At 45.8% G+C, this 26967-nt stretch overlaps 1 protein-coding gene and 2 non-coding genes across 3 annotated transcripts; all 3 read right to left on the bottom strand.

Annotated features, from left to right (window-relative positions):
* Window positions 1-17915: 17915 nt before the first annotated feature.
* Window positions 17916-20415, bottom strand: LOC125531200 (large ribosomal subunit protein eL30). The gene is made up of 5 exons (XM_048695609.2): window positions 20259-20415; window positions 19981-20086; window positions 18559-18660; window positions 18214-18282; window positions 17916-18113 (listed from the first exon to the last, which is right to left on the bottom strand). The coding sequence occupies exons 1-5, from the start codon at window positions 20280-20282 to the stop codon at window positions 18073-18075; spliced, it is 342 nt and encodes a 113-aa protein (XP_048551566.1). The 5' UTR covers window positions 20283-20415; the 3' UTR covers window positions 17916-18072.
* On the bottom strand, window positions 18857-18951 carry LOC125549648 (small nucleolar RNA Z103). The gene has a single exon (XR_007301423.1). It is a non-coding gene; the product is annotated as a small nucleolar RNA Z103 (small nucleolar RNA).
* Window positions 19174-19268, bottom strand: LOC125549650 (small nucleolar RNA Z103). The gene has a single exon (XR_007301425.1). It is a non-coding gene; the product is annotated as a small nucleolar RNA Z103 (small nucleolar RNA).
* Window positions 20416-26967: the final 6552 nt, after the last annotated feature.

Genomic DNA, 26967 nt, shown 5'->3' with positions numbered 1-26967 from the left:
CAGCCTTAGAGCATGTTGGATACTCCGGCAGGTGGCCAAAAGTGGTGAGGATCTTCTTATCCCAAATGCCACAGAGCACCATCCTGTGGATAACAATACGGTGTTAACAGTCTTTGAGACCTTTGCGTCAAATAATAGGCGCAAGCGAACACTCCGCAGCATGGCCGAAATCTGCCACGTAGCAGCAATAAATCCATGGAGTGACACGGCTATTACTTTCAATGCCAGTGATGAACCTAAATTCCGAACAGCCCGAGCACCAGCCGCATTGGTCCTCAGTCCAATTGTGGACGGCTTTTGACTCACCAAAGTACTCATGGACAGCGGCAGTGGATTAAACCTCATCTATGAGGAAACTCTTCAAAAAATGGAAATAGACTGGAACCGCATTGAGCAAAGTAGCACAACCTTCAGGGGAATCATACCTAGTCGGGAGGCACGATGCGCTGGGAAAATCACACTAGATGTGGTATTCGGTACGCCAGAGAATTATAGGTCCAAAGAAATTACATTTCAAGTGGCCCCGTTTAGCAGTGGATACCACGCCCTTTTAGGACGTGAGGCATTCACGATCTTCCAAGCCGTACCCCATTATGGGTACATGAAGCTCAAAATGCCCGGGCCCAACAGAATCATCACCCTCGCCAGTGATCCAGACACAGCACTCCGCGCCGAAAACAAAACAGCCGCACTGGCCCTCAAGGCATTGTCCGAAGCCCTCTCGACCGAGGAATTAACCACGCTACGCTCCACAGTGGACAGGGACAACGTGATACTCGATAAGAGATCCAAGTCCACCTCTTTTAAACCAACGGATGAAATAGTCAAATTCCAAGTCCACCCAACGGACCCTACAGAAACATCCTCCATCGCGGTACAGTTAAACCCTGCCGTGGACGCCGCACTACGAGAGTTCCTGCGCGAGAATTGTGACATATTCGCCTGGCACCCCTCAGACATGCCAGGAATCCCACGCAGGCTGGCCGAGCATAGCCTCAATATCCTAAAGGGATTCAAGCCGGTCAAGCAAGCTTTTCGGCGTTTCTCCGAACCTAAGAGACAGGCCATGGGAGAGGAACTAGCCAAGTTATTGGAGGCCGGATTCATCAGAGAAATAAGACACCCGGACTGGCTAGCAAACCTGGTGATGGTACCAAAGAAGGATAAATCCTGGCGCCTTTGTGTCGATTTCAAGGACCTCAATAAAGCTTGCCCAAAGGATCCCTTCCCCCTCCCCCGCATCGATCAAATTATCGATGCTACCGCAGGACACGAGTCATTGTGTTTCCTCGACGCATACTCCGGTTACCACCAAATCAAGGTGGCGGAGTCCGACCAAGCCGCAACGGCATTCATCACACCATATGGTCCCTTCTGTTTCAACACAATGCCTTTTGGGCTCAAAAACTCCGGCGCAACATATCAGCACATGATTCAGACATGTCTGGAGAAACAAATCGGCAAAACAGTAGAGGCATATGTAGATGATGTGGTCATCAAAACCAAATACGTCGACTCTTTGATAGACGACTTGAGGCTCACATTCGACAACCTCCAAACATACGACATCAAGCTCAATCCGGAAAAATGCGTTTTCGGCGTACCAGCCGGAAAGCTCCTGGGTTTCATTGTCTCCAGTAGAGGTATTGAAGCTAATCCGGCCAAAATCCAAGCTTTGTCACAGTTGGCTACCCCAACAGACCTCAAACAAATCCAGAAGTTAACTGGATGTGTGGCGGCTCTAAGCCGCTTTATCTCCCACTTAGGAGAAAAGGCTTTACCCCTTTATCGCCTCCTCCGGCGCACCGAACACTTTGAGTGGACGGACGCTGCCACAGCCGTATTGGAAGAAATAAAGGCCATTTTGGCAACCAACCCAATCCTGGCCGCACCAAACATCGGCGAACCAATGCTGTTGTACATTGCGGCAACTCATCAAGTTGTAAGCGCAGTGCTCGTCGTCGAACGAGAAGCTGACGGACATAAATTCCATCTTCAAAAGCCGGTATACTATGTATCCACTGTCCTCACTCCATGCAAATCACGGTACCCACATTATCAAAAGATAGCCTATGCGGTATTCATGGCATCCCGAAAGCTGCGACAGTACTTTCAAGAGTGTTCGATTACAGTAGCCTCGAAAGTGCCACTTAATGATATTATAAACAACCGCGACGCTACGGGCCGGATTGCTAAATGGGCCATTTAGCTCCTCCCGTTTGACATAACATACAAACCTCGACGAGCCATTAAATCGCAAGTATTGGCCGACTTTGTCGCCGAATGGACGGAGGCCGAACTCCCTAAAGAGTACGGCGCATACTCCAATTGGATCATGCACTTCGACGGTTCTAAAATGCTGCCTGGTCTAGGGGCTGGCGTCGTCCTGACATCCCCAACCGGAGACACCGTTCAGTACGTACTGCAAATATTGTATACATACTCCAACAACGCAGCCGAATACGAAGCTCTGTTGCATGGTCTTCGGATGGCAGTCTCCATGGGCATTCAACGCCTGGAGGTGCGTGGGGATTCAAACCTTGCAATATCCCAAATAAATGGAGACTTTGACGCCAAGGATCCGAAAATGGCGGCCTACCGAAACACCGTCCTAAAAATGTCAGCTCGGTTTGAGGGGCTCGAATTTCACCATGTGGCTCAGGAAAACAATCAAGCGGCGGATATCCTTGCCCGCATCGACGCAAAACGCGATGCGGTCCCCCCAACATATTTCTGGAAAGGCTGTTCAAGCCATCCGTAGTATGGGAAGGGGACACCGGTAACAATAGTCCGGACCCGGCCAAAATGCCCGATACCGAACACTCTGACACAATCGGAGGCTCCGCCACCGAAATAACACCTTCAGCCCACGTAATAATGGCCATCATAGCCCCGTGGACAGAACCATTCCTGGCCTACCTAACTAGGCAGGAACTTCCGGAGGACCGAAATGAGGCACGCTGCATAGTGTGGCGATCTAAGGCCTACAGGGTCCACGAGGGAGAATTGTATAAAAAAGCATTACCGGAGTCCTTCAAAGGTGCATCTCCGAAGAAGAAGGGCGGAACCTTTTGGCAGAAATCCACGCTGGACTCGGCGGTCACCACGCCGCAGCCCGGGCTCTTGTAAGCAAGGCCTTCCATACAGGATTCTATTGGCCAACGGCCCGGGCAGATGCACATGACTTGGTCCAACGTTGCGTCGGTTGCCAGCTCTTTGCAAATCAAAGCCACATGCCACCTACCGCCCTCCAAACAATCCCCATTACGTGGCCCTTCACAGTCTGGGGGCTTGACATGGTTGGGCCCCTTAAAGGGGGAACCCACAAGAAAAAATACTTACTGGTCATGGTGGATAAATTCACCAAATGGATAGAGGCCAAACCTGTTAAAACAGTCGAATCCGGACCAGTGGTAGACTTCATATCTGGGGTCGTACACCGTTATGGCGTCCCCCATAGCATCATCACTGACAACGGCACAAACTTCACAGCCGATGAGGTAAAACTCTGGTGCAGCAAAATGGGCATCAAGCTCGATTATGCTTCAGTCTATCACCCACAAACCAAAGGCCAAGTCGAGCGAGCAAACGGTCTTATAATGAGCGGCATTAAACCCAGATTAGTGTGTTCCTTAACGGAGTCTAACACGCACTGGGTAGAGGAGCTCGACTCCGTACTCTGGGGGCTGCGGACCACGCCGAATCGTAGTATCGGATATACACCCTTCTTTATGGTGTACGGCGCAGAGGCAGTCTTGCCCTGTGACATAATTCATGAATCACCTCGACTGCGCATGTACGAAGAAAGAGAAGCCGAGCTCGATCGGCAGGACATTCTGGACACCCTGGAGGAGGAGCGCGACGTAGCCAAAGCCCGTTTCGCATTTTATCAGCAACAGGCTCGCAGATACCAAAGCAGAGAAGTACGGGCCAAAACTTATAACGTTGGCGAACTAGTTCTACGCCTGCCGGATAAGAAAAAGAACAAGCTCGAGCCCAAATGGGAGGGTCCCTTCATTATTGACCAAGTTCTGACCGGTGGAGCGTACCGACTGCGGGATGCATCGACTAGTCGACTCGAGCCGAATCCATGGAACGCGGCCAGGCTCCGAAGATTCTACGCCTAGCGCCGGACTCTATGTTCGTCCCCTCCCTTTGTCCATTTTTTGCATATACATTATCTGTCTTGTTTTTCTTTCTTCCTTTCTTTTATTCTTTCTCTAGGCCTTCAAGGGCCAACTTGTGCCTCGCTTGCACATTATAGATGCGCTAGCCGCACTCATCATACCTGGGGGCTTCTTTCACATAAGCTTAATTATTTATCTGGGCCTCAGGCCCCGCACATGTGTCATGCTTCCGCATGTACCTTTTTTCGCCATTATATGCATTGACATGACTTAAGTTTTGGCCGAGCTGGGTTGCCTGGCTCTTGTATTTATGCCCTATGTTCCCGTTAATTCGTCTAGGGCATAAGGGGAGCACCTCTGCGATTGTTACTGCCGGGTCAGCCGGATGTGTACCTCAGACTGGGTGAAGCCGAAAGCTAGGGTTCTTAAGGGAATATTCGATCGGTGAACAAAAGATGATTTTTATTTATTGTACATATCTGCCCCCAGATGTTTTTCCTGCGTTTCCTATCGTAGTCCGGACATGCACTTTAGGGCATGCTTATCCAGGGAAAGGAACCCTTAATGGAACTATTCTCCCTGGAAGATGTTTCTTACTACCCATGTAATATAACATAACTAGTTGGGCACTTGTCTGTTCAAGCACTAATGACCCCTACGCCTGGTCTCCACGCATACCCCGGTTCTTATATAACTGAGCGGGTATTCGGATACACTCCGAACTATCGGGTCCCGAGGTTGAAGCGAAAAGGTCCGCCAAGACAAATGATCTACAATCCGGCTAGAAGGCATTATACATGTCATTTTAATTACATAGTCATGCAGACTGACTAAATTCCTCTTCTATACCATCCAACAGGCGGTCTAGCTTACAATCCTGTTGGGAATACTTTGCGGCTAATTCTACTTGCCCATAAACTAAGCTAACGGGGATCTCTTTTCCGTCGGGACCCACAGGTCCGACCTCAGCCATGTGATTTGGGTCTGCCTTGGTATACCACGTCTTCACCATTGCCCAGGCTTCTCTGGCACCCTGTCGGCAGGCCGATATCTTCCATAATCGGAAGCGCTGCCGTGCTCCCTTGAGCTTCTCCGTAAGCTCTGCAACGCCCTCTGGCAGGGAGACGGATGGCCACAAGGCCTGGGCAACACCTTGCATCACCTGCCGAACTTGTTCGTGCAGATGTGAGAGCTCGAATAGAAGATCACCCGCAGACCCGGGCATTTCCTCCGCGGGACGACCCGTCAGCATACCTATAGACATAACGCTGTTAGTCGGCTTCTTCGCCGAACTCCTTTAAAAGAATTTGTTCAAGCACTTACTGAAAATGTCACGCCGAAGCCGCTTATTCTCCTTCTCGGAGTCTGCAAGCTGGGCTCGAACGTCTTTTAGTTCCACGCGTAGCTTGATATTGGCGTCTTGGAGATTGTTTTTGTCCCTCCTAACCTCAGTCAGCACATGTTTGCCAGCCTCTAGCTGTCGCATAACATGCTGGTCCTCCGGATTTTCTCCGGATTCATCTGCAACATCTATTGTTAGATCTGCAGCCATGCCGCACACTATATGGTAACCATCATTCTTTAAAGTAAATGTTACCAGCGGGTGACTTTTTCGGTTCCTGCAATGCGGCAACAGCGGCCCGCAGTTGGGTCTTGCATTCCTCTAGCTCCTGTGACAGCCTAGTATTCTTCTCTGTAAGAACCTGCACAATAAAGATGATCCTTAAATCAGTTCTGCTAACTGTTTCAAGTCTCAGGGGCTACTGATACATATAAATCGTTAGATTTACTTACCCGTACATCCTTTACATACTGATCCGTGGCTCTGGCTAGACCATCTTGAGCAACTCGAAGGTACGCCTCTCCAGAATTGAAGGCATCAAATGCCTCTGGTGAGAAACAAGCGTCACGGAGTACGGCCCGGCGGCACCTATGATTCATGGCGCTTTCCACTTCTGAGTTTGTAGCGGATAATCTATCCGCATCCTCTGTAGGGGGGTTATCCGGCGCCTGCCCCATATCGGCTTCCGCCTCTATGTCCGGTCCTGGCGCCCGACTGGTGGAAGCATGATTAGTAACATCGCCGGACATATTCTGGCGAGCATTTTTTCTGTTAAAGAATCACGGGCGTCATTATATTTCGAGAAAGACGACAACCACGGAGCGGGGTTTTTGTCATACCTTTGCGCCAACGTCTCCGTCCTGACCGCCTTCCTTTTTGGCCTACCCAACCTCGGTGCCTCTTGTTGGCGAGTTGCTGCGGGTTCGGCAGGGCGTCCCGAATGCCTTCCCTGTAAAAATGCCATGTGTATATGGTGGGTGAAGTGTCTAAAAGGGGATCCTAGTTTTTGGAGTTGGGATTTTTGGTTTTTCTTACGTGCGATGCAGGGAGCAATCCGGGATAGTCGGCCGTAATGGCCACCATGGCATCATCGCAGCTTAACTGATAGAACTACCGGTCTATCAGCTCCACGAATATAACCGGATCTTCTTCAAGTCCGGAGTCGAGGGCCCGGTCAGGGTCCTCTGGTTGTGGAGAAGGGCTGCTGACCTCCTTTATGGCTTTTCGCAGTTCCTGCCGCAAAGTGGCAAGGTGAATACTTACGACAAAGAATGCGGGGAAAATGGGAGTAGGGAGACATAACTTACCCAGCTTGGAGGATTGTACATGGAGAATCCATCCCATGGCTTGATGCGGGTGAACTCCTCTTCCTCACCCTTGAACAATTCGGACAGAATTTTCGCTAAAGCAGCAGCATTGTCAGGACCCTTATGCCCGCAACGGGTGGCATCATCCGCCCCGTTAAAACACCACAAGGGGTACCCACGATATTTAAGTGGTTGCACTCCCCGCATTATGCAAATCGACATAACTTCGATTACTGTCAATCCTAATCGAGCCAGTGCTTTAATCCGGTTCATCAGATAGAGGACTTCTCCATTGTCTTCCACCTGGGGGCTCCGTGGGCGCCAACTTCGGCGTTTCTTCAGAGGAGCATTGTTGAACTCAGGAAGACCCCGCCGAACAGGGTCTGGAAGGGGAACGTCCTCCATATAAAACCATTCTGAAGGCCAGTCTTCGGACGACTTCTTCGGGGTATCGGACAGGTATCCGGTATCGGCGATGCGCCATATTTCGGCTCCGCCCACTTGATAAAGTGACCCCCTCTGTGTGCAAGGGACGAGGCAAAATAGCCTTTTCCACAGCTCGAAGTGAGCCTCGCAGCCCAGGAACAACTCGCAGAGAGCAACATAGCCGGCGATATGTAGGATGGAGGCAGGGGTGAAATTGTGTAATTGGAGGCCGTAGAACTCCAGGACCCCGCGGAGGAACGGATGAATTGGAAATCCGAGTCCCCTTAATAAATAGGGAACAAGGCAGACCCGTTCCCCCGTAGAGGGACAGGGAAAGCTCTCCGCTTGCTCCCCGCCATTGTAGGTGGAAAGCCCGGCTCGAACGGGCACCATATACGCCGGAGGGAGAAATCCCATAGTCCGCAGTTTGACTAATCGACTGTGCGGGACTGAACACCTCTCACAATCACCGGGCTTAGGGCTACGGGGGCAGGAGGAGGAGCTGCGGAGGTCGGCCATGCTGGAATGGATCTTTCCGAAACGCGCTCTGATGGACTCTCGCTGGGGGAGGATGGTATGGATTGGATCTAAGGATCCCCGTCCCTTTAATAGACAATTTATTTATCTAGCTAGGGGGGTGAATGTAAAAACGCCCTGGTGCCTCGTATTCATTCGATGCATGGGAGATAGCCCTTATTGGGCACAGAAGCCAAGAGGTCCAAACATTTATGGGACCGGACACTGCTTTACAAACGTTCGGAAGATGGAGAAGAACCCGCCTTGCAATGCCGAAGACAACACTGTGCGCCGGACTCATCGTCATTGAAGCCTGGTGTCGGTGTCAAAACCGGCGGATCTCGGGTAGGGGGTCCCGAACTGTGCGTCTAGGCCGGATGGTAACAGGAGGCAAGGGACACGAAGTTTTACCCAGGTTCGGGCCCTCTCGATGGAGGTAAAACCCTACGTCCTGCTTGATTAATATTGATGATATGGGTAGTACAAGAGTAGATCTACCACGAGATCGGAGAGGCTAAACCCTAGAAGCTAGCCTATGGTATGATTGTTGTTGTGTATGTTGTCCTACGGACTAAAACCCTCCGGTTTATATAGACACCAGAGAGGGTTAGGGTTACACAAAGTCGGTTACAATGGTAGGAGATCTGCATATCCGTATCGCCAAGCTTGCCTTCCACGCCAAGGAAAGTCCCTTCCGGACACGGGACGAAGTCTTCAATCTTGTATCTTCATAGTCCAGGAGTCCGGCTGAAGGTATAGTCCGGCCATCCGGACACCCCCTAATCCAGGACTCCCTCACCTGGTTCGGGGGCTACTGAGGGAGTCCTGGATTAGGGGGTATCTAGACAGCCGGATTATATCCTTTGGCCGGACTGTTGGACTATGAAGTTACAAGATTGAAGACTTTGTCTCGTGTCCGGATGGGACTCTACTTGGCGTGGAAGGCAAGCTAGGCAATACGGATATGTATATCTCCTCCTTTGTAACCGACCTTGTGTAACCCTAGCCCCCTCCGGTGTCTATATAAACCAGAGGGTTTTAGTCCATATGACAACATACAATCATACCATAGGCTAGCTTCTAGGGTTTAGCCTCTCCGATCTCGTGGTAGATCAACTCTTGTAATACTCATATCATTAAGAATAAATCAAGCAGGACGTAGGGTTTTATCTCCATCAAGAGGGCCCGAACCTGGGTAAAACATCGTGTTCCCTGCCTCCTGTTACCATCCGCCTTAGACGCACAGTTCGGGACCCCCTACCCGAGATCCGCCGGTTTTGACAACGACATGTACCTTCTCCCTTATTGGAAAGTAGTTCATCACAGAAATCTGTTCGTGTGACTACTACACCAATTAGTGAGGAAGCTAATGATGATGATCATGTAACTTCAGATCAAGTTACTACCGAACCTCGTAGGTCAACCAGAGTGAGATACGCACCAGAGTGGTACAGTAATCCTGTTATGGATGTCATGTTACTTGACCATGACGAACCTACGAACTATGAGGAAGCGATGATGAGCCCAGATTCCGCAAAATGGCTTGAGGCCATGAAATCTGAGATGGGATCCATGTATAAGAACAAAGTGTGGACTTTGATTGACTTGCCCGATGACCGGTGAGTCATTAAGAATGAATGGATCTTCAAGAGGAAGACGGACGCTGATAGTAGTGTTACTATCTACAAAGCTCGAATTGTCGCAAAAATGTTTTCGACAAGTTCAAGGTGTTGACTACGATGAGATTTTCTCACTCGTATCGATGCTTAAAAGTCTGTCCGAATCATGTTAGTAGTTGCCGCATTTTATGAAATCTAGCAAATGGATGTCAAAACTGTATTCCTTCATGGATATCTTAAAGAAGAGTTGTATATGATGCAACCAGAAGGTTTTGTCGATCCAAAAAGTGCTAACAAAGTGTGCAACCTCCAGCGATCCATTTATGGTCTGGTGCAAGCATCTCGGAGTTGGAATATATGCTTTGATATCAAAGCATATGGTTTTATACAGACTTGCGGTGAAGCCTGTATTTACCAGAAAGTGAGTGGGAGCACTACAACATTTCTAATAAGTATATATGAATGACATATTGTTGATCGGAAATAATGTAGAATTTTTTGGAAAGCATAAAGGAGTGTTTGAAAGGAGTTTTTCAAAGAAAGACCTCGGTGAAGCTACTTACATATTGAGCATCAAGATCTATAGAGATAGATCAAGATGCTTGATATATTTTCAATGAGTACATACCTTGACAAGATTTTGAAATAGTTCAAAATGGAACAGTCAAAGAAGAAGTTCTTGCCTGTGTTGCAAGGTGTGAAGTTGAGTAAAGACTCAAAACCCGACCACGGCAGAAAATAGAAAGAGAATGAAAAGTCATTCCCTATGCCTCAGTCATAGGTTCTATAAAGTATGCCATGTTGTGTACCAGACCTATTTTGTACCTCATCATAAGTTTGGCAAGAGGGTACAATAGTGATCTAGGAGTAGATCACTGGACAGTGGTCAAAATTATCCTTAGAGGACTAAGGAAATATTTCTCGGTTATGGAGGTGATACAAGAGTTCGCCGTAAAGAGTTACGTCACTGCAAGCTTTTTACATCGATCTAGGTGACTTTAAGTCTCGATCTGGATACATATTGAAAATGGGAGCAATTAGCTAGAGTAGCTCCATGCAGAGCATTGCAGACATAGAAATTTGCGAAATACATACGGATCTGAATGTTGCAGACCCGTAGACTAAACTTCTCTCACAAGCAAAACATGATCACTCTTTGGGTGTTAATCACATAGCGATGTGAACTAGATTATTGACTCTAGTAAACCCTTTGGGTATTAGTCACATGGAGATGTGAAATAATCACATAAAGATGTGAATTAGATTATTGACTCGTGCCAGTGGGAGACTGAAGGAAATATGCCCTAGAGGCAATAATAAAGTTATTATTTATTTTCTAATTTATTGATAAATGTTTATTATTCATGTTAGAATTGTATTAACCGGAAACATGATACATGTGTGAATACATAGACAAACAGAGTGTCACTAGTTTGCCTCTACTTGACTAGCTCGTTGAATCAATGATGGTTATGTTTCCTAACCATAGACATGAGTTGTCATTTGATTAACGCATCCGTTAGCTTAGCATGATGATCATTTAGTTTTTTGCTATTGCTTTCTTCATGACTTATACATGTTCCAATGACTATGAGATTGTGCAACTCCCGAATACAGGAGGAACACTTTGTGTGCTACCAAACGTCACAACGTAACTGGGTGATTATAAAGGTCCTCTACAGGTGTCTCCGATGGTACTTGTTGAGTTGGCATAGATCGAGATTAGGATTTGTCACTCCGATTGTCGGAGAGGTATCTCTGGGCCCTCTCGGTAATGCACATCACTATAAGCCTTGCAAGCATTGTAACTAATGAGTTAGTTGCGAGATGATGTATTACGGGAATGAGTAAAGAGACTTGCCAGTAACGAGATTGAACTAGGTATTGAGATACCGACGATCGAATCTCGGGCAAGTAACATACCGATGACAAAGGGAACAACGTATGTTGTTATGCGGTTTGACCGACAAAGATCTTCGTAGAATATGTAGGAGCCAATATGAGCATCCAGGTTTCGCTATTGGTTATTGACCGGAGACGTGTCTCGGTCATGTCTACATAGTTCTCGAACCCGTAGGGTCCGCACGCTTAACGTTCGGTGACGATCAGTATTATGAGTTTATGAGATTTGATGTACCGAAGGTAGTTCGGAGTCCCGGATGAGATCAGGGACATGACGAGGAGTCTCGAAATGGTCAAGACGTAGAGATCGATATATTGGACGACTATATTCGGACATCGGAAAGGTTCTGAGTGATTCGGGTATTTTTCGAAGTACCGGGGAGTTACGGGAATACGGGGAAGAAGTATTGGGCTTTATGGGCCAAGTGGTGGAAGAGAGGAGGCAGGGCGCGCGCCCCCCCTATCCCAAACCGAATTGGACTAGGGGGCCGACCCCCCTTTCCTCCTTTCCTCCCTCTTCTTCCTTCTCCCCTTCCCCCTTCCTTTCCTCCTCCTAGTAGGAGTAGGAAAGGGGAGTCCTACTCCTACTAGGAGGAGGACTTCTCCTCCTGGCGTGCCTTACAGGGGCCAGCCAGCCTCCCCCCTTGCTCCTTTATATACGGGGGCAGGGGGGCACCCAAAGACACACAAGTTGATCATTGATCCCTTAGCCGTGTGCAGTGCCCCCCTCCACCATAATCCACCTCGATCATATCGTAGCGGTGCTTAGACGAAGCCCTGCGTCGGTAGCAACATCATCACCGTCATCACTCCGTCGTGCTGACGGAACTCTCCCATGAAGCTCTGCTGGATCGGAGTTCATGAGACGTCATCAAGCCGAACGTGTGCTGAACTCGGAGGAGCCGTGCATTCGATACTTGTATCAGTCGGATCATGAAGACGTTCGACTACATCAACCGCGTTCTCATAACGCTTCCGCTTACGGTCTATGAGGGTACGTGGGTGATACTCTTCCCTCTAGTTGTTATGCATCACCATGATCTTGCGTGTGCATAGGGATTTTTTTTGAAATTACTACGTTCCCCAACAGAGCCCCCAATGGTTCGCCATTGCCTTCGACCCCGCGCTGCATGTGCACGCCTTTGAAGTAGGGGTCGACGAGCTTGCGCTCGTCGAACTCGGCCTTGATGCGGTTCCAATATGTGTCGATGCTCTAGTTCGTGCCGATGATCAGGTCGAGGCATACGACTTTCCACGCTTCGGCGAGGCACTTGTCCTCCTTGGACGCCCACTTGATGCGCAGTTCGCCGGTCCTGGCCCCCTTCTTCTTCTTCCCTTTCCTCGCCGGAGCAGTCGCCAGCTCCTCCTCCTCCTCCTCCTCCTCCTCCTCCTCTGGCTCCTTCTCGCCGTAGTCGAGCTCGCCATCCATGTCCTCTTGAGGTCCATTGTGTTGTCTTGTGTGGTGAACCCGAGGGAGGCGGCGGCGGCCGAGCCGGTCGTGATGATGTCGTCCATGTCGGCCTCCGTCGCGTCGGTGTCACCGAGATGCGACGAGGAGGCTTGTGAGTAGAGCAGCGCGCCACAGCGGTGAGGGGCGTCGGGGAGGCTGCGTAGGCCGACGGCGAGTAGGTGTACGGAGGGTACTACACGCCGGCGAAAGCGGGCGAGGGCGTGCGTTGGGGCGGGTGACCATGAGGGAAGGTGATGTTGGGGTTGAACCCGCCGTGCGCGTCACCGTCGGCGTAGCCCTGCAACGGCGTGCAGCCCCAGGGCTATGGCGACGACGAGAAGCCGGCCGAAGACCCGACGCTTTGCTGGCCCCAGGACACGTACGGGCCGTGGCCGCCGGGTCGATTCATCATCCCCGCGCGAGCCGCCTCGACTTGTTCGGTCGAGCGCTCCGCCTGCTCCGCCACCGCTGCAGCCACGAGCGCCGCGCTGTCCCGGGCCTTCTTCGCGTTGGCCCTGTTCCACCGGTTGGCGGTGACAGCCTCCCGGTGCTGAACTTCCGCCCTCCAGTCAGCGTTAGACATGCCCGGGGGCTTGGACGGCGGCGCCCTCTGCTTCCTCTGCTTCAGCTGGGAGACGGCGGGGGCGGTGGCATCCGTCACGGCACGGGGGACCACGTACTTCTTCGACGGCATGGTGGCTGGCTGGGAGGGGAGGAGGAGATTGGCAGGAGGAATGGATAATGAGAGGGAAGCCGAGGGGGGAAAGCGAGAGGAAACGACGGGAAAAGGCCCTCCTCTCACCGACGGAGCGGGCCCACACCCCTTTTCGCTTCTGCCGACGCCCCCAGGCGACCCCCAGACGCTTGGGTTCGTCTCGGGTGAGCCGACTGTTATTTCGGCCCAAACCGGCGCTAAATGAGATCCTGGAGGCGCGACTGGGGCGATTTTCGTCCGCCGGCATTAAAAAATCGCCTGGGAGGAGGGGAGGCTGTTGGGGGCGCGGCTGGATATGCTTTTAATGGGTTTAATGTGACGTTGGTTACTTGGAAGTCGAAATCTCAAGTAGCAATCAATCATCAAACCATCAAAGCTAAGAAAGAAAAATATCTGGTCAGCTAGTTGAGAGTCCTTGCTGGTTAACCATGTGTTTGGGCGATTTTTTTTAGGGAAGGCCATCATGGCTAGCTTTATTAATTTCAAATAGGAATTACATCGTCTACGAGTTTGGAAACCAGACAAGCCGGGGGCTCATCAGTCCATGAACTACAAATCTTATTATAAAAACAGTAACTAGCTAGCACATGCGCCGCTTGATTCGAAGAACGAGCACAATGTTTAAAGATAACCTTCCCAATTGACAAAGACACGTCAATGCATTCTGCAAATACTCTTGCAGCCGAGTCCCACCATTTTGTCTGTCCCGAGCAATAGTCAATAACAATTGAAGAGTCTGACTCTGCCTCCACCCTGTTGAATCCTAATGAGCTTGCAAAGATCAATCCATCTCTCATCACCATAGCTTCCGAGGTAACTACATCAGATGCATACTGAATATATTTGCACTGAGCTGCCAAAAAAATACCCTTCTCATCTCTAAGGATTGCCGCCGATGCTCCAGCACCCTCATCCGCATAGAAGGAGGCATCTACATTTAACTTAACAAATTTTGGACCAGGTTTCAACCATCTTTGTTCATTTGTCACCCTATTCTTCTCATTTGCTTGATGAAAATTGTCCGCAATTGCTAGAACAGACATAGGCCATCTCATTGGCGGGGGTGTTGCTCCATCATGAGTGTGTTGGCGACGAGTCCACCAAAGGTATCAACTACCAACAGCAAGAATTTGTTTAATATCCAAGTTCGGCTTCATCGGAACTGGATTATCCTCTGCCAATAGTAAATGCTCCAATATTACCGAACCAGAGCGATCCACCGTTGCAGCTTTGTCAAGAATTTCCAATATGCCCAGGCCTCTCCAAAGTTCTCTGTCCGTCAAACATTCAAAAAGAAGATGTTTTATATCCTCAGCAGCTCCATGACAAACCGGACAAGCACCATCCGATCCCACATGCCTGTTCATTAGTATGGATTTTAGAGGGATGATTCCATGAAGAGCACGCCAACAAAATATCGAAACTTTACGTGGTATATTTAGTTTCCAGAGTCTAGTCCACACTTCCGAAGCTTGGGATTGCCTTGGGCGTTCAGCCATATTTGTGTGTGTCCCAAAAGTCCGATACCACTGTATTTTGTACGCTGATCGTACTGTGAATATCCCTCTGCGGTCAGGATGCCACGCAATAAAATCGTCAAATGCATTGTGACTCAGCGGTATTTGCATAATTCGCCTAACATCCACCGGATTCAGAATTGTTCGAAGCAGTGCTTCATCCCATGTCCCTGATATAGGATCGATTAAGTCACTAACAGAATTGAGCAGAGTATGACCACGGCCTGAAATAACCTTCCTATCCGGGCTCCCTGGGATCCATGGATCAGTCCATATATTCACCTTCTCACCGTTTCCAATCCTCCAAATGTATCCCAATTTGAAATTTTTCAGTCCTTTCATGATACTTTGCCAAGTGAAGGAGGATCCATTTTTCAATGTAGCATGGAGCAGACTACAATTAGGAAAATATTTCGCTTTTAGTACCCTCGCACAAAGAGACTCTGGATTGGTTATGAGACGCCAGCATTGTTTCGATAGCATAGCAAGATTAAAGGAGTGGAGATCCCTAAAGCCCATCCCTCCTTCATTTTCTGGGTAACAAAGCTTCCACCAAGTGTACCAATGCATTCTTTTGTGGTCCTCGTCATCACCCCACCAGAATTGGGCAATCAAATCGGTGATGTCTTTACAGACCCCTTTAGGTAGGCTAAACACTGACATAGCAAACACCGGGATAGCTTGGGCCACCGCCTTAATAAGAATCTCTTTACCCCCTGTAGATAATTGCTTTTCCATCCATCCCTTCAGTCTCTCTTTGATTCTTTCATAAAAATGTTTGAAACAGTCGCTTCTATCAGCCCCCATCATTGCCGGTAGCCCCAGATAATTGTCAGACAATGCTTCAGTATCAATGTGTAATTCCTGACAAATCTCAGTCCTTGATGTGGCCGGAGTGTTAGGACTAAAAAATGTGTTTGGGCGATTGGTGAAGCAACGAATCATTTTTTAAGTGGGGGAAGCATCTAGTGCTAACCTAGATTCAGATAGTTGCTGACTCTTCACATGATCTGTTGAATGCGATTTAGAATTAGATCAATAAAACATATATGAGAGCTTCCAGATGAAGAAGCAATTTATTTTACATGAAAAACAAAAAGACCCTCCACAGATCAACAAAACCATTTAGTACTAGAGATGAAAAACGTAAAGTTGAACGATTGTTTTCATGTCAAGTTGATAATAATTTCTTTGATAGAAACCGTGCAAATTCGTCGAATAACCGGCGATGTTGCGTAGTAGTGACCACACGACTCAACTCACTCCACGGTGGAATATTGACTGCTTGACTGACTTCAAACGTGAGTCTGTTTTTACTTGAGACTTGACTTGAGTGTCCATCTATTTCCATTGCCCAAAATGGCACGGCACGGCATTCAAACACAGGAATTTTCATCGGAAGAGAAAGATTCCTACGGAACAAAATGCTTGCAACTAGTACTTATTTCAGTATCCCAGTTGGCCTCTACAGATCCATGGAATCTCAACTCCCCGACTAGAGAATCACCGAGAATCTTAGTGGCTTTGTTGCTACGGAAAAACAAATCCTGAGTAAAGATTCCGTTGTGAACTCCGAAGCGACCACCCAACAGCTGCTACAATAATTTTGGCTGGAATCAAAGCTCGCGCAAAATAATTGCAACAGTTGCTGCACGTACCTTATTATCATCCGACGGAACGTCACGACCTAAGCATGGCCGCACTTCGCTGCGACCCACTAACTGGTATGATGGCATCATTAATCTTTAGCCATTATATGGTAGTAGTACCAAGTTTCTCAAGATATTTTCGGCAACGATAAGTACAAATTTGATGAATAGTGTTACACATCCAAGTCTTATGTCATTGATTTTACAGAGAGATGAGTATTTTCGATTGAGTCACTTAGATGTAGTATTATCGATAGCTTCATCAAATCAAAAAAGATGTAGTATTATCAAATGTAGCTGGGTAGCGCGGCAGGTATAAGACTCTTCTTTATTTCATTGCATCTGGATGCTTGTTTTCGTTGCCTCTTGATTCCCACCCCAACGTTTCAGATAAAAATAATTGTGGATAGTGTTTCAAAAATCAAATTAAGAACGTTAATTTTATGACCATGTTAAACTGAACGTATTTATGATAATTTTAGTTGACGCGAGGATGACAAGTTTAGTAGGCATGCACGTAATTTTCTGGCAAAAATCTAACTAAGAACGGTTTTGCTATGCTTACCAACTAAACTAGCGAGAGTTGACTAATACAAATTACCACAAAAAACATTCAATTTGTCATGTTCAAATCTCGAGTGTTCAGGATCTATAGGCGTCTAAAGATTTGCAGGGCAAAAAAGCATGTGCAAGTCGAGTTGGTAAGTGGTAGGACGGGGTTGGTGGCCAGCCAAAGTTGTCGCCTCCATTGGCTGCGCCGCGATGCATCTTTTGGTTTGTTCTTCAACGAGTCAGTATGGAGCCGTGTGGAGCAGGCGGAAATTCGGAAGAGAGACGTGGAACGCATCAACGTACTCCAAAACGAACCTACTTTTCTTTTCCTTGGGATAAGACGGTGACACGAGAAAATCGGTAGTAGCATGCGTTACCGTCACTTTCTCTAAAGACGGGATGCAAGTTAACGAGGGCATGCCCCTTTCCCCCTTGGCTTTCTTTGACTCTTGCGAGATCTTAAACCATCTACGTTCTTGCCAGGGTTAAGCCCGTTCTCGTACACAAAGCCTATTTACGATCAGATTATGAAATCACTAGGCTCGTCTCCGTGTATACACATGAACTCATGTCTCATCTGATTAGATGATGAAAAGGCACGCTAAGACAGTGAAAAACTAAACTACAGATCACACTTATCCCTAAGCTAAAAGCACCCTACTCTGCACATCCAGGCCACTCTTTCCATCAAATTTAGAGCATGATAGCACACGCAGAAAACTACTGATCACGGAAAAACCATGCTTGCTGACCAAAACCATGCTTGCACAACGAAGAGCAATCAAACAAGACAGGAGGAACAAAACCTTTTGATCCAAAACCATAGTTCCATCAAACTTGATTGACTGATAAATGATGTGCACAAGACCAAATCAAGTCCAGCAAGAACTACACTCTAGAACACCTCAGATGACACATCAGACGAGACACTGAAAATGGCATACACAGGTTTACTGGCCAGCTGGTGTTGCGTTGATGATGTCGGAATCGCCTGAAGATTAAACACAAGGAACAGAGCATGATCAAAAACCCAGTTGCTGTATATCAAAGTATGAACCAGGTAAAAGAATGAGAAATGCGGTGGTAGATACCAGGGTCGATGATACTCAGGCAGCAGACTCGGAAGTATTTACCACACGCAGTTCCCAAATCAACATTGTCTGGAAACCAAACATTGGCGAACTTTTGAACAGTGTATTATTGAGACAATAAAAAAGTTTGACATGATTATGACTGCTTTACCATCTTATATGCACTATTTCAAACTATTGATTAGCTTACTACTGCACTTATGGCTAATACTTCCATGACAAAAGTAATAGACAGGACTGTGAGCCAAGTAGGAAGGGTTTCGCAGTGTCATGGGAAGAAGTGAACATCATCTCACAGAACTCACCACTAGACAAAAGTTGGATTAAAAAGGAATACAAACTTACTTCCATGGTAGTGGTGGACAGTGATCTTCGCCAACATAGCATAGTACTCAATCTCAGACTTGCGGAGCGGAGGGCAGTTGTTAGCAAGGATCACAAGCTTTGCTGTAAATAGGATGCAACCACATTATTTGATATCAGACTGTCAACCATCATCAAATTACAAAAGAAACAACGTGAAATTGCTGTTACGCCAAACAGAAGAAATCTCCTACTAATAAACAGTGATATATCGGGAGAATTATTAAGGCATAGAATTATCCGCAATGGCCATATGAATACAGGCATGTGCAATGGCTAGGAGGACCAGAGCATTGGCTTGGTTTCTCTGAAGAGAAATAATAGCGCTCAGCATGTTCATTGTCGATCATCTGGGGAAAGGATCATCACATCCTCCAAATCGAATGGCTCATTGAAAACAAATAGAATGCATAGCAAATCTAGCACAGAGAAAACTTACATCCATTTGCAGAATTTTGAGAATTACTATGACTCATACTCGATGGCCATATGAATAGATCCACTAGTAATCAGTTTCAAACGCCTAATGGTGCCAAACAAAGATAACAACCAACAAAACAGTAGCAAGCAATGAAGAACAAAAATCTGTACTACTGGGCAGATCAGAGTCCTGGCTTGGTTTCTCCTAAGAGAAATTATAGCGCTCAGCATGTTCATTGTCGATCATCTGGGGAAAGGATCATCATGTCCACCAAAGTAGTACGCGTACGTCGAGAAACTTGCAGATCATAGTTTAGGCTGAGCTAGTTAATTGGTTATCATCTAGGTGAAGGATCATCCTTATCTAGTTCAAACCAACATAGGCACAGCATATAAAATCTAAAGAAAAATAAATATAAAATATATCAACACAATCCACATAATAGTTGCACAACTTAAAAGCATGAGATAATTTTGGAGGTACTAACGAAATTTCAAGCACCTAATTGGAGTACAACACAAAACAGAACAGAATGCTAACAAGTAATCAAGTACTTAAAATGTTTGATAACAGGCATTACCAGTCAACTCTCTAATAAACATAAGAAATGCCCAATCACAATGCAATGTACACCACCGTCAGCTACTGGACCACAGCAGTGAGCCCATATATTATTAGAAGAGCGAGCGTGAAGCTGATCGCTATGGCATCGACTCATGCACAGCAGCAATGAGATCCACCAGTAATCAGTTTTTGCGATGCACAAGAACACATTTCAACATCTATTTATCCAAAATCAAAGCTCAGACGGTCACACCAACAGTAACTCAAGCGTTTCCTGCCTAAAACTCAGGATCTAAACACCATATTATGTATCTTCCACTAGCATATACAGTAGTACACAATTCGCACAAACTAGGAACCATAAAACACATGCAATACTGAGCGCGGTGGAAACTAGGCTAGGGAGGATGGGTTCTTACCCTTGGAGTTCCTGAGGGTCCTGAGGACGGTCTTGTAGCCGAGCGTGTACTTGCCGCTCTTCATGACAAGCTGTAGCTTGTTGTTGATGTTGTCCCCGGACTTCTTCTGCGCCATCACAACAAATACACCGGAAATCAGCAAGACAGAAAGAACAAAGCACCATGAGGAACGGGGAAAAGGAATGGCGGGATCAGGAAAGACTACGGAAGAGGATCGCGGCAGGTCGACATGAACATGGGGAGAGGATAGGGTGGAGGGCGGGGAAGGGGGGTGTTACCGTCTTCTTCGTGGAGGTCACCATGGTTGCGCCCCGAGGAGAAGTGGCGGCGTCGCGAGGGTCAGCGGCGTCGGCTGCGGCTTCTGCTCGGGGATGTCTGCGAGGTGAAGGAGTCAGTTGCGCTAGGGTTTGGATTATAAAGGCCCGACGGGCAAGGGTTTTGCTCGGCGTGGGCTTAGTGAGCTGCGGCATGGAATTGCCCAGTGGGCTTTCGGGCCGAATTTATTAGAAGATGCATCCTCTTTTTAGCTTCTTTCAGCAAAGTTGAGGAGAATCCCTCAAAAAAAAAGTTGAATGGATCGGGAGCTCCTAACCGCGCACTCAGCGCCGGTTTTGATTACTGGAGCTCGAAGGTGGTGGTACTTAGGCCGGCCCAGCAACACTTCGTTCGCTCGCCCCCAGGCAGCGTAAAAAAAATTGGAAATGTTAACGTCCACACGTGTGGGCGTTTGCATCTCGCCCACACGCGTGGATCCACGTTTGTTCGTGAACGTATGAATCTTGGCATGTTTCTAGTGCCACGTAGAACTGGTCTGGTGTGGTCGTTCAGCCGGTCGTCCACACGGCCGTTTCACCACACAGGAGGGGCTGATGTGTGGGCGTTTAGCAGTTCGCCCACACGCCATTTTGCACGCACACAAGGGTTAATGTGTGGGCATTTGGCATTTTGCGCACACGCCCTTCTTCTCTCCCACACCCAAGCTGCTAGTTGTCATGTGTTTTTGCACCGCACATGGTAACTGTCCCTAGTGTGCTTTTATAAGCAGGTGGCAACTCTCTTTTTTTACCCAAGTTTGCCATGTGTTTTGCAGGGTACACGGCAACTGCCTAGTGTGCACGTAAGCAGATGGCAACTCTCTTTTACCGAGTTGCCATATGTTTTTGCATGGTACATGGCAACTGCCCTAACGTGCATGTACATGGCAACTGCCCTAACGTGCACGTAAGCAGATGGCAACTCTTCCTTTTTACATGGCAACTGCCCTAGCATGCTTGTGAGCACATGGCAACTCTCTCAACTGCCTAGTGTTAGTATTTGGCAACTCTTAAAGTTATGAAATCATGCCAACTATATTAGATCAGACCATACATGGCAACTGTAGTTGAGCAACCATGGCAACTGCAGTTGTCCGACATGGTAACCGTAGTTCAGCGACATGGCAACTGCAATTAAACGAACATGGACGAGGGCCTGGACCATGGCAACTGCAGGCGCGCGGTGACCGTCACGCGTGGCGTGCGGGATCAGGAGGTACGAGGCCTGACATACGGGCGTGTAGGTGTTATCAACTTCGCCCACACGCACGCGTGTAAGAGGGATCGAAAGGGAAAAAAAGAAACTTGTGAGCGCTAATTGTTTTGCCCACACGTAGGTGTGTGAGCTGTTCCTCTTATACACCACACAAAATGTATGGACGGACTCCTTAACACCCACACGTGTGATACTTATCGACGTTCAAAAAAAATAACACAACAAATAGCGATCTGGTGGATTGAACTCGCGTCGCGACTAAAATGTTCGAGCACGGCTAGCCACCACGCCAACTAGGTACCTGCCACTAATTACAGGACAAAAAATTTAAGAGGAGAGTTATATCGTTTACTGGTTTAAAAAAAAGGTTATTATTTACTGTAGCGTTTTGATTCTTGAATTATTTCAAAACATTTTTGGAAAAAATGTGTAAAAAAAATTAAAGTTCACAGATTCAAAAAAAGTTCGCGTATTAAAGTAAGAAGCACAAATACAAAAAGGTTAATGTATTAAAAAAAGTTCACAAATACAAAAAGTCATTAAAAATTAAAAAGTACACTAATTTGCGAAACAGTTCATGAATTTGAAAAGGAGTTCATCGTTTTTTAAAAATGTTCACGAACTTTTTTGGAAAAAAATATCGGTGGTCGAATTTGAAAGAAAATCATGAAAAAAGTTCATAAAAATGAAAAAGTTCATCAAGTTACCAAAAAGTTCATCGATTTTGAAAAAAGTTCATCAAATTATAAAAACAGTTCATCGAGTTTGAAAAAAGTTCATCAAATTTGAAAAATAGTTCATCAACTTCGAAAAAAGTTCATCAAGTTTGAAAAAAGTTTATCAAATTTGAAAAAGTTCATCAAATATTATAAAATACGTTCATGCATTTTTGAAAACAAAAAACATAAAAAGTTTATTTCTTTTGAAAAATAGTTCATGAATTTTAAAAAATATTCACGCATTTAGTTAAAAGAAAAAATAACCAAACAAAAACTTTTTCGAGAAAAAATAAAAAGGAGAAGAAGAAAGCGTGGAGAACTGTTGCTAGAAAAAAGGAAAACGAAAGAACAAATGAAGGAAAAAAAACAGTTAGCAAACACATATGGTCGGTGTGGCCAGTTGGTTGGCCAAACCTGGCGACCATGGTTTGACTCACACCAACGCTCAGTTTTTACGTTTTAACAAAAAAAAAGTAGAACGGGCCGGCCCAGCGAGGCGGAGGGGTGTGCGCCCGTTTGCGAAACCTGAAGAAACGGGCGCAGCAGGCGCCGTTTAGGATTTGCCTCAAAGATTATTATTATTTGCCTCTTCCAGTTGTTACTAAAAAAATGCCTCTTCCAGCAAAGTTAAGAATTCTTCTAAAAAAAGCACTGTTCAAGATATCTTCCGATATTCCGATAAATCGGCCGATTTATCGCTTACCGTTGTCTGACCGATAAGATAAATCGGCCGATAAATCATATGATATGCCGATAAATCGGCCGATATGCCGATAAACTGACTGATTTACCCCTTATCATGGGTCGACCGATAAGTTCCCGATAAGCGATATCCCAAACATTGAAAAAAAGCAAAGTTAAGAATTCCCTAAAAAAAAGCAAAGTTAAGATGATCGGTCAAGGATTTGTTTTTTCCGATGACCTTATGCATCGACGTTATGTCATGGTCTCATGGATGCCATGACACCCTCTTAATGCGAAAAAAAGTGTTACCTATATAATAGTTGGTCTAATCATATGTGTATTGATAGTTGTTAAAATAATGAGGATTAAGATTGGCATTACTATTGGTCAAAGTCTACATCGTCATTGCTACTCCTTAGATAAGGCGTGCACGCATCCCCAAATGCCATGACACCCTCTTAATGCAAAAAAGTGTTACCTATATAGTAGTTGGTCTAATCATATGTGTATTGATAGTTGTTAAAATAATGAGGATTAAGATTGGCATTACTATTGGTCAAAGTCTACATCATCATTGCTACTCCTTAGATAAGGCGTGCACGCATCCCCAAATGCAGCTTTGCCCATAAATTAGGCCAATAATATTTTATTTGTAAATTAAAAAGTATACCATTAAAAAATTCTTTCGAATACAAATTCAATGGTATAATATTTATCATATATAATTCATATTTGATTGCTCTAATTTATGGTCAAAGTTGATTTTTGATGTGAGGAAGTAAGACATAAGAAGAACATACAAGGACGAATATAAATATGGACGTATAAAAAGAGGATATAGCTTACTCTATACTACAAAAACTACTTTGAAGCCCATTGGCTAGTTTCTAGTGCATGTAGATACAATAAGTATAAAAATGTGGTATCATCGAGAAATTGCCAGTTACAAAATATGTATAGATCAAACCATTAATCTATACAATAAGGTCCATTTACCCCGTTGAAAGTTCCTTGCTTGAAAGCTTCAACAGGAAACTCACTTGTGTGTGTTATGACGGGTGGGCCCATAAAAATTGTTGAGAGGGGTCAATAATGTTACAGCGGGGGCACTCGTCTTGGAAATTCAAACAAAAAGCTGAACATCATGTTTAAGTAATTCAAATGGATCCACTCTCGCCTCAGGTCCATGATTATTATTTTGGTTTTACATTTTTGTTAGGAAAAATGTTGTTTTATCCTAGGCACAAAATAAGAGTATAGAAAACTATCACCTAATTCTTGTGAGTAATGTGATTTGTGCACGTACATGCGTAAAAAAAGAGAATTGTGCATGCACGTTCATGTAACATCGACTTTGGAAAATGGACAAATGGTGTCTCCACGATATTCTAACTATAAAGTTGTTTGGATGTTGGGCATTGTAGTCGGACTAAAATTGAGCATGCCAATTTGTGGGCAAAGGAATTCACTGTCATGAACTTTTTCCACGCGGGGTCTAGGATGCCATCCGAACATACCATATATTGTTGTCGTGCATGACTCGAGTGATCTTTGCTAATTTATACCTTCAAAACAACCCCTCCAAGGTCTGCTCAATATCCGCCTAGCACTTGTCAGAACGCCTAATGACGCGTGAAAAATTGTTGTCAATATTTGCGCCTCTAAGCTCAAGCAAGCAAATGATGCGTCTATTATCGCTTGTATGAACATCAAGTCATTTTAATTTATGCTTACAAAAGGTCCCCATGCATCCAATATTTGAAAATTTTATCTCATAGGCCCTCTGTGGTATACCCAATCAACAATATATTTTTGTCAAATTTATCTCCACAAGGGCTTCAAGGGCTAGATCTCACTTGCGAATGTTTCGACGAATATCTTAGAGTTCAAGACTACCAAATTCCCCACAAAAAAGGAGTTACCAAGTAATAACATGTGACACTAACAACAACCATCTTCTCTCACATTCTGTGTAAACATGAGTAGGATCAAGATTTCAACTCATTCCTGAGTACCTATTGAGATAAAATCCAAAATTTCTTCCTGTGCATTGGGCACTAACTTCTCATGGGAAATTACTTGATTATTGGTGGCTATCCTAAGTTGCTTTGGCGAAGAAGAGGGCACTACGACGCAACTATTATGATCTTGGCTCGAGCATTGCAAAGCCGAGACACATACATGGTTGGTGAGAGTAGTAGCTTCCTTGCCATTAAGGGAAATGTGATGCTAGGGGTCGTCATGGTTAAAGTTGAGGACCAAGTGGTATAGGCCTGAGAGTTAGTTGGAGAGGCTAAAGGAGCGTATGATCCACAAGCCGATAATGCATTCGCCTTGGAGGCGGAAGGATGGTAGTAAGCATGAGTAAAATTAAGCCACAACCCAGACAATTTGTAAAAGGAGTGCTCGAAGGTAAGATTTTTGGTAGTGGCACAACCTAGGCAAGTAGAAAAAGATGGCGGATGGGGGAGCATGCGCACTCCCAGGCCACCAGATGAGACAACCGACTATAGAAGAGCTTCAAGGGAACTATCAAATGTTGACCTAGAATGTCTCACGAATAATGGCGTGTGCATTTGCCACATCTTAAAGGATGGTTGATGAGTCTAAGCGAGGTTGGCCTCACCCAAAACATAAGCTTGGAGGATGGAGGCCAAGAGAGGAATTTGAAAAGTTGTGTTGTCCTATTAGATGCGGGCGAAGAGAATGGATGCGGACTAGGAGAATTCAAAGAAGAATCTAAACCTAGATCGATGCCAAATTCATTAATCGATTTGGAAGTTTAGGCACAAGAGGACGAAGAAGGCCAAAGTGAGGTGAAGGTGGCACTTAACTTGATCCAACCACCCATTTTTTGTAGGGTTGATCCAACAAACCTTTTTTGCAGGGTTGATCCAACCACTCTAAAGTAAGACAGGGTTTGAAGGGAAAAAACGGGGTGGGGCGAAGGAGGAGGAGGATGGACAAGGCACAGGAAGAACAGAAAAATAATGCTTTTGCTATCCTTTAGGCACCTGAAAATTTATTTAGTTTCAGGCAATTATTGTTTCTATGACTGGAACAATCCGCGTATAGCCTTAGATACTAGAGCATCCCACTTAAAAGTAGTAGGCCAAAGCTAGTCCAGGTACAAATGCTATATATGACTAATTAACCAAGGCATGTGAATGTGGGTGTGTATGTGCCTGATTGTATGTGTCATGACCCGAAAGTTCGGGAAATGCAAGTGACAGTCGTTGTGTTCTTATGAGTTCAACCAACTCATAAGCACACAAGACATAAGTAGCAAATATCATATCATCAGGGTACAAAGGATACTTTTAGTTCCATGATATTTCTTACAGAGTAGCTTACACCATCAAATAACCAGGGACAAACCATTCGACTAGTGAGGCCTGCTACATGCACAGAAGGCACTCCTTCAAATTATTCTCTTACTTCATTCAAGGGTTAAACAAAGACTCTTCATCTAACACCATGGCCTAGGTGTTGATTTATTCTTCATGTTCCTTTGACTCCTCACAATGCCCACTTCCCACACACACTACGCATCTCAAAGAGGAGAGAAAATAATAGTGAGTATGTTGGTACATACTCAGAAGAATATAATAGGTTACAAATTAATCACAATAAGGTAGAGACAATGTAGCCTCCTGTTACCTCACAGGAGCAAAAGAAATTAGCCATCTAATGCAAGCCTATCAAATAATCTCCGTGGAGGTATATTATCAACCATCGTAATCTCCACCAATGGTAATACCTATCTTTGAGAATCATGATGTTGAGTCCCTGCTTGTCTAAGGCATTTTCCATCTCACGTTAATATCGACAAAACTAGTCGTGTACCATTCTTTTAGGTATTGACCACTCTGGGCTTGATATACCATACATACCATGATCACGACGGTGTACGTTTTTTAATTATTCAACGTTAACTTTTGATCAATCCATCAATTTTTTGAACCGAAGACCGTAGAACAATTGCTCTACGGTATTTTCATTTATGAATCAATATTTACAAATAAAGTACAAAGAAAAAGGCACTCAACCAACA

Source organism: Triticum urartu, chromosome 3A (genome assembly GCF_056163025.1).
Source record: "Triticum urartu cultivar PI428250 chromosome 3A, HENAU_Tu73, whole genome shotgun sequence".
Classification (NCBI taxonomy): Eukaryota; Viridiplantae; Streptophyta; class Magnoliopsida; order Poales; family Poaceae; genus Triticum; species Triticum urartu.
The sequence above is the reverse complement of the archived record's forward strand: the minus strand, read 5'-3'. Positions and strand labels throughout refer to the sequence as shown.

Coding starts and splice junctions, on each gene's coding strand:
- LOC125531200 (XM_048695609.2), bottom strand. CDS start 20,282: ATGGTGACCTCCACGAAGAAGACG. Junction 18,661..19,980: donor GACCCTCAGGAACTCCAAGG/GTAAGAACCCAT, acceptor TCCTATTTACAG/CAAAGCTTGTGATCCTTGCT. Junction 18,114..18,213: donor CCTGAGTATCATCGACCCTG/GTATCTACCACC, acceptor TTTAATCTTCAG/GCGATTCCGACATCATCAAC.